We start from the raw sequence: 7,589 nt of genomic DNA on the forward strand, positions 1-7,589 counted from the left end.
TATTGTGTTTAGATTGTAGAACACAGAACATGTTTTTAGTGTAGAAACTAAAATAGAATTAGTTTTAATAAAAATGAAACGAGTAATTGATGTATGTTAAAAATAGAAAACAATAGCACCAGTTTTCTTACCGCACAGGTTGCGTAAAAAACGCGCCAGTATTTTTTCCGATTGGACGAGAGGGATCAGATCAGAACAGGGTCCCCTGATATCTACTTATTCGGGTGCAATGCAAGCATATTCTGTTCAAAACTAAATACGCTGGCGTTTTGTTCCCGTGTCAATTTCTGCAAGCACCACCACACCCTCTCTTCTCTTCTATTATCACCACCCTCTTCACACACACTCTCACTATCTTCCCTCTCTAATCTCCTCACGTAACCCTTGCATCCTTCGCCTTCTCTCGATTCTTCCACCGTAATGGCCACTGCCACTGAGAAGCTCTCCGCTCTCCAGCCCGCCGTCGCCGGACTGAACGAAATCAGGTCTCGCATTCTCTCAATTTCAATCCTCTACTCTCGATTTCCTTCATTTTCGTTTCCGCTTTCGCCAGATCGGAATCTGATTCGTGTTTTGTTCCGTGCAGTGAGAACGAGAAGAGCGGATTCATCAACCTCGTCAGCCGCTATCTCAGGTGAATCAATCTCCGAGATGGAGGAACCTCTTCTGCATTCGTGCTTATTTGTTGTTGATCTCAGCGAATCTTGCTTTTAAATGCGTCGCAGTGGCGAAGCGCAGCATGTGGAATGGAGCAAGATCCAGACGCCTACGGACGAAGTGGTTGTGCCTTACGACACTTTGGCGCCAACTCCTGAAGGTAACGAATCCTCGCGTTTTGTTGTTTGCTTTCGTCGATTTGGTTTTGTAAACAGAGTTCGGTGTTGTTACATGGAACGCAATTGGTGCAGATGCTTCGGAGGTGAAGAATCTATTGGACAAGCTCGTGGTGTTGAAGCTAAATGGAGGCTTGGGAACAACTATGGGCTGCACTGGTCCTAAGTATGCCTATGCCTATATAGATGTTATTCTTTGTTTTAGATACCAGCGAAAGTTAGTCGAGACTTAAGATTGGGATCATATACATGAAATTTTGTTGATTGTTAATCTTTAGTTTATCTAAATTGATTATGATCCGAAAGATGTATTATATATATGGTTAATGCATGTAGATGTAGGTATCTGTACTGTGTATGGCGTTTTGTTTGAAAATACATCTGCTATCCTTGTGTCACCTTTTACAAAAGAAAATAAAATGGGAGCTACTTTTCAATTTGTTGAAAAGTAATTCGACGGCCTGTGCCAAGACGAAATTTCTGGTAGTATTATATTCTTAAATCACCATTTCTGGCGAGCTGTATCTGTATTTAAGGGTTAATTGATATGCAAATCAAATGCAGATCTGTCATTGAAGTTCGTGATGGGTTGACATTTCTAGATTTAATTGTCATCCAAATTGAGGTTATTCTCGAGTCCTTCGTTTACTTGTTTTTTATGTTTCCCCCACTTGTATGGACTTTCCGCTGACGAATTCATTCAACACTCATGATGTAGAATCTCAATTCCAAATACGGAAGCAATGTTCCTTTGGTTTTGATGAATTCATTCAACACTCATGAGGACACTCAAAAGGTACTCGCTCTTTATTTGTTATTTATCCCCTTTGCCTAGTAATTTATAATCTGAATTTGCTTGTAAACTAACAATTTTACTTTTGTAGATTATTGAAAAATACCAAAACTCAAAGATTGAGATTCATACTTTTAACCAGGTCTGTAACTCTGATTTCTTGTTTTATTATATTTTGGATTTTATGGACTTTGATTTAATTTTTTTTATATTTTGTTGCACTATTAATAATTTATGCAGAGCCAGTATCCTCGATTGGTTGTTGAGGACTTTCTGCCATTACCTTCCAAAGGGCGCACTGACAAGGACGGATGGTATGACTTCATTTTTCATTTTTGTACTGGATTATATTATTGCACCGATTTCACAATTTACATCTTCTATTTTATTTTTCTGAATTAGAAATGCTAAAATGGTGTATGGCTACATGTATAATTTAGACGTAAATCTAAGCTGGTCCATATGCATTGGTTTGTCATTTTTACGTGCAAACTTCTTTGATGCTGATTATTTTCCATATCTCCGGACCAATCACGTTTACTACTTATTTGCTCAGGGCTCTGGTAGTCAACTTGTCACTGCAACTATTTTATTTAGTCAAATGTTTCTTAACATGGCATTGTTCACTGTTCATATTTTGATGGATTGCTTGCTTATGTTTCTGTACACCTAACTGGTGTCATTTTTGTCTCCTAGTGTCAGAGGGGTTTATTTAAAATTAAAATTTTATAAGTTTTCTCTTTTTGAAAAGAAGCATAGCTGATAGCAGAAACCTACGGATAAATTCACACTGCATTGATACCAAGAAGAAGAACTAGGTTTAATACTAATAATTGAAAACTATATATTTAAAGGTTTATCCCATAAATCTGCGTTTTCTGAAGTAACTTGTATATCTCCTTTAAGTTTTTATCTTGTTGCCTACATTCTAAGGAGCCATAGAAGCTTCATTTCAACAACTAATATGTAGAAATATCCTCAGATCCTTTTTGTTCCTCGACTCCACCTTTTGGATAATTACGCCGTATTGACACTGAACTTTAGCAATTATGCGCCTTTTGACGTTCATCCAACCGACTTTATTTTTTCTGGTATGCATCACTTGTATCCACCACTTAAACCCAACATATCAGCCATCATGATGAAAATTGTTCTGGATGTAATTGACTTTTCTTCCTTGGAGGAATTCTGGTACTGTGTAAAGACTGCTTTTGACTTTCCTCAAACTTTTTTGGCCAGAGCTTGCCGTGAGTGTGATGTTTGTTATGTTAAACCCAATTACATATTGTAGGACACAATTAGACACAATTTAATATATGCTAAATGTCATTTAAAATATAAAAGTAATCATGTTTTTATGTCTTAGATCCAAGTACTACTATATTTGGTTACGTTGAAAGTGATACCCATGATTTGTGGCTGTTTTTCAAATGGAAAGTGTTCAAGATAGCAAATTAACAATAAGCTAATTTGCAAATAGTCTGATTTGGCTTATGTGTAATTCCTACGCATAGGTACCCTCCCGGCCATGGTGATGTCTTCCCAGCATTATATAACAGTGGCAAACTTGATGCACTATTGTCCCAGGTTAATCCTAGACCTGAACTTGTTTCTACTTGGACTGTATTTATTTTGTGTTTTCATAATTATTATCATAACTTTATTTTTATTCTCCTTTTCTTCTTACAGGGTAAAGAGTATCTATTTGTTGCCAATTCGGATAACTTGGGAGCTATAGTTGACTTGCGTATCCTTATTGTTCATTGGTTCTTTCTGTTTTGTTTTTAAATATTTTTTACTACATTGCTTACTATTTATACATAAAAAAAGGTTTCTTTAGTACTATCAGTGTACTTGACTCATTGATGTAGAAATCTTACATCACTTGATCCAGAACAAGAATGAATACTGTATGGAGGTAAGCAAAGATGGTTTCTATCTTGTAATTTTTATTTCAGACTTCATTTTTTCATCTTTTTTCTTTTCCTTTTTTCTAATGCAGGTGACTCCCAAGACATTGGCTGATGTCAAGGGTGGCACTTTGATTTCGTACGAAGGAAGAGTTCAGGCATGTAATCTTTACTGATCTCATTTCTGTTCAACCAAGGTTTCATTTCATTATTTCTGGTTCTAATTATAAAAATTTTTCAAGTCTTTCTATGTAAACTTGCTTCTATGTGATATATTTTTGTAATTTATATTTCACTGAAATAAAAGAAAATCTATCCAGAGTTCAATTTTCATGCTCTCTTCCTCCTTTTGGTTAAATGAGAAAATTAAAAATCATTGAAATCTCAAAAACGTTGCTATTAAGTGATATTTATCTATGATTCTTTTATGCAGCTCCTGGAAATCGCACAAGTCCCAGATGAACATGTAAGCCACTAATGAAAGCATTAATGTATTGGCTTGTTTGATTTAATTATTTTGTGGTGTAATAAGGTTGCGAAGCCTAACTGATGCTTATTATGTTTTTATAATTTGACCGGAGAGGTCACATCAATGGATACAAGTTTTCAAAAAGGTAGTAAAAGAAAAAAAATAGAAAGCACGATTCTTTTTAGTCATTTTCATTCAACTCTCACAAGTTTCCACTGTTGAAAGTGTTTGAAGGATAAGGGTGAGATCCAATTTATTTTATGGAAATATACATTAGCTGCCGTTACTTTGGTACATAAAAGGAGTTCATATCTTGATTCAATTGCAGTACGTCGTTTTTACTTTGCAAGAAGTTGATAAGAAGTTGTGAACTCTAATTATGGATGTTACCACATTTTTTTACAAAAAAAATCCAAAATCCGCATTGATGATATAATATTTATAAAGCTAAGTGGCAATACTTTCTTTTTTGCTATTCTTTTATTCAATTTGTGGTAGCTGGAACATGTGGTAATTAACGATGTTGAGTCTTAACTTTGATGGAGACTAGAGAAGAAATTTTCGAACTATTCCATTCAAATGTAATGCTGTCTTCAATGCAGGTCAGTGAATTCAAGTCAATTGAGAAGTTCAAAATTTTCAACACAAATAATTTGTAAGTTTTAGTGGTTAGTGCCCTTGTTGTTTTAGATTGTTTACTCATGCATATATTTTGACAATAATCTGTAGGTGGGTCAACTTAAACGCTGCTAAAAGGCTTGTTGAAGCTGATGCTCTTAAGATGGAAATTATTCCGAATCCAAAGGTTTAAATTTGTTGTCTTTCAACTGATAGCCTGTCTTTCCTTCTTTAGGATGCTGTATTGTGAGCTAGTTGTTTGAGAATTGATATTTGGTTAGGAAATTGCTGACTAACTAAATCTGTGGATTTGTAGGAAGTCGATGGAATTAAAGTTCTTCAGCTGGAAACTGCAGCTGGTGCGGCCATAAGGGTACTACGTGTTTGTTAACATATTAATGAAGTCTTCTTTACTGTAAGTTTCTTCCAGTGCTAATATATTCACATCGTTTCTAACAGTTCTTTGACAAGGCTATTGGTATTAATGTTCCTCGATCACGGTTCCTTCCAGTGAAGGCAACTTCAGATTTACTTCTTGTCCAGGTTATAAACTTTTCCGATGCATGGCACACAATCTTACTTGAAGATTTTAATATTTTATTTGACATAATTAGTTGTCTTTGTTTCTTCAGTCTGACCTCTACACCTTGGAAAATGGATTTGTCATTCGGAACAAAGCTAGGACAAATCCTGAAAACCCTTCTATTGAACTGGGACCAGAATTTAAGAAGGTTAAGATTGATATTGCTATTACTTTGTGTTAGAGCTTAACCATAATACTAAATTTCTTAGTCTCCTTCACAGGTTAGCAACTTCATGGGCCGCTTCAAGTCAATTCCCAGTATTGTTGAGCTTGACAGTCTTAAAGTGGCTGGCGATGTATGGTTTGGAGCTGGTGTTGTCCTCAAGGTATTTGATTTAATCCTTAGTTTCTGTGCTTTATCGTCTTTAATTTTAATTATGAAACTGACCTTAATAATTCCAATATCTAGAACTGAATACTTATATAACTATATTAAATTTCTGCCCTCAATATAATTTGGTTAAATTATGGATGAGAGAATTGTATACTCTTATGGTTAATGCAAGAACCTTCGTAAAAGTTCCTCTCATTATGATTTTTGTTAAACTTGTGTTTTTATAAGGATAAAGCTTAGATACAGTACCTTACGTGCTTTTAGATACTATTCTCCAATTAATAGAGTTTTATCTTGGGAGTGAGTGTTTTTCTAACACAAACATTTATTTTTCGAATTAGCCTAGTGGAACTCCAATTTGATTGGTTAACAATCCCATAAGTATCTAAAGAATTGCATATAATTTTTAACTCTTTTATTATTGTTCCGGTGCATATCCAAAAATCACGAGAATTAAAAGTATACATAAATTTATAATAATGAGAAACATGTCACTGCATATTATTTTATGAGAAAACATTTTAGTAAGATTTCTATTTCATATTAAGAATGAAATGTTAAAATAGAAATAAATTATTCTTTGTATTTTATTTTATATTTTATTTTATTTATTAAAATAAAATTATTCTTTAAATGCTGTGTCGCTCAGTTTTTAAAATATATAGTTGTCAAAAATAATTTAGTATTATTAATCACTTTTAGTTTATATAATAATCGTAAATATTCTTAATATTTTATATATTTTAAAATGTACAAAATTTCTTAAAATATAATAAAACTATAGGGGATAACATTGAAGAAATTAAATTATCGGGATCAACAAACAAGGAAAGGACAAACTATAGTGTCAAACTAACCCAGGCCAAAACCATCTTAGTGAGGCTCTCAGTTATTATGATTAGCAGTAACTTTATTTGGTTTCATCTTTTTAAAATAACATCCTCTATGGAATTTTAAAAAAATTATAGGTTAAAATATTTTTTTGGTTCTTATTTATTTTTTCTACTCTCAGTTTGGTTGATTTGTTCCCTTCCGCTTTTTGTCATGTCACTTTTCTTATGAATAAAATAAGTTAATTTTGTCAATTTAGCACTTCAACACTGTTAATCTTTGGTTGACACAACACAATTATATGATGGTGTGATTATGTAGCACCAAGTTAGTGTCATAAACTAGTAGAACACCAATTTGACCTAATTGATGAAAGAACCAATTTCGTTTAACAGAATATATACACTGACCGAACTGAACCTAAAAATTAAGAAGTGGGTTCAAAAGAGTAATTTTTAATCAAGCTAACATTATTTTGCTTTCTGATGTTTTGTGGTGCCTTGACAGGGAAAAGTCAGTATTGTAGCAAAGCCTGATGTAAAGCTGGAAATTCCAGACAGCGCTGTCATTGCGGACAAGGTAATTAACCATATATGAATTTTATTTGTGAGCATGAGGTTGTAATTCTAATATCTTCTAGGTCTAAAGATTTAATCGTGTTACGCAGGAAATTAACGGCCCGGAGGATCTGTGAGGAAGCTAAGTTTCGAACTGTGAGGAAGCTAAATAATTTTTGAAGTGTCAGACTGTATTCCATCTTTACAGTCTTTTCTGCTATTTTATCAATTACTACTCCCAAGTTTGATAGGAAAACGAAAATAAGTTGCTTTTTGTTGAGAGGATGTCTCGGTATATGGAGGTTTGATCGTTTGTCTTGTGATTATTCTGTTTAGAAATAAGAATTTGACAAAGGTTGGTTATGGGTTTTTCGAATATTGTTTTAGCGTGCATGTCATTTTTACGCCAAAACATACTAGTTTTTACGCCAAAAATCACTATTTTTGCCCCCCATCACATTAAACAATGAACATACTAGATTGTTTAGAGGGTAAGCCGAAGAATCGCACGATGTATTACCAGGAACAGCGGACGCCAATTTCTTTCGGGTGTGGGGGGGCTCGATCCTTCAACATCCATATTTTATTATTTTAATATTGTTTAATATCGTTAATAATTTTTTTTTTGCAAATGATTGATAACACCAATATGAAGACTACT

At 33.8% G+C, this 7,589-nt stretch overlaps 1 protein-coding gene across 1 annotated transcript; it reads left to right on the plus strand.

The window, feature by feature from the left end:
* Window positions 1–230: 230 nt before the first annotated feature.
* Window positions 231–7,291, plus strand: LOC114194649 (UTP--glucose-1-phosphate uridylyltransferase). The gene is made up of 21 exons (XM_028084997.2): window positions 231–485; window positions 587–634; window positions 726–817; window positions 909–999; window positions 1,398–1,458; window positions 1,552–1,629; window positions 1,718–1,768; window positions 1,867–1,940; window positions 3,141–3,213; window positions 3,316–3,373; window positions 3,498–3,544; window positions 3,629–3,694; window positions 3,970–4,002; window positions 4,608–4,660; window positions 4,735–4,810; window positions 4,940–4,996; window positions 5,083–5,166; window positions 5,256–5,354; window positions 5,428–5,532; window positions 6,879–6,950; window positions 7,039–7,291. Exons 1-21 carry the CDS (start codon window positions 421–423, stop codon window positions 7,063–7,065), a joined length of 1,410 nt encoding a protein of 469 aa, XP_027940798.2. The 5' UTR covers window positions 231–420; the 3' UTR covers window positions 7,066–7,291.
* The last annotated feature ends 298 nt before the right edge of the window (window positions 7,292–7,589 follow it).

This window comes from Vigna unguiculata, chromosome 8 (assembly GCF_037176805.1).
Source record: "Vigna unguiculata cultivar grain cowpea cultivar isolate G323 ecotype 2 chromosome 8, ASM3717680v1, whole genome shotgun sequence".
In the NCBI taxonomy this organism is placed as follows: domain Eukaryota; kingdom Viridiplantae; phylum Streptophyta; class Magnoliopsida; order Fabales; family Fabaceae; genus Vigna; species Vigna unguiculata.

What these genes read in the sequence shown, in the direction of transcription:
- LOC114194649 (XM_028084997.2), top strand. Translation starts at nt 421, where the DNA reads ATGGCCACTGCCACTGAGAAGCTCTCCGCTCTCCAGCCCGCCGTCGCC. An exon ending in CGTACGAAGGAAGAGTTCAG is followed by an intron (nt 3,695 to 3,969) that starts GCATGTAATCTT and finishes TCTTTTATGCAG; the next exon opens with CTCCTGGAAATCGCACAAGT. An exon ending in CACAAGTCCCAGATGAACAT is followed by an intron (nt 4,003 to 4,607) that starts GTAAGCCACTAA and finishes TCTTCAATGCAG; the next exon opens with GTCAGTGAATTCAAGTCAAT.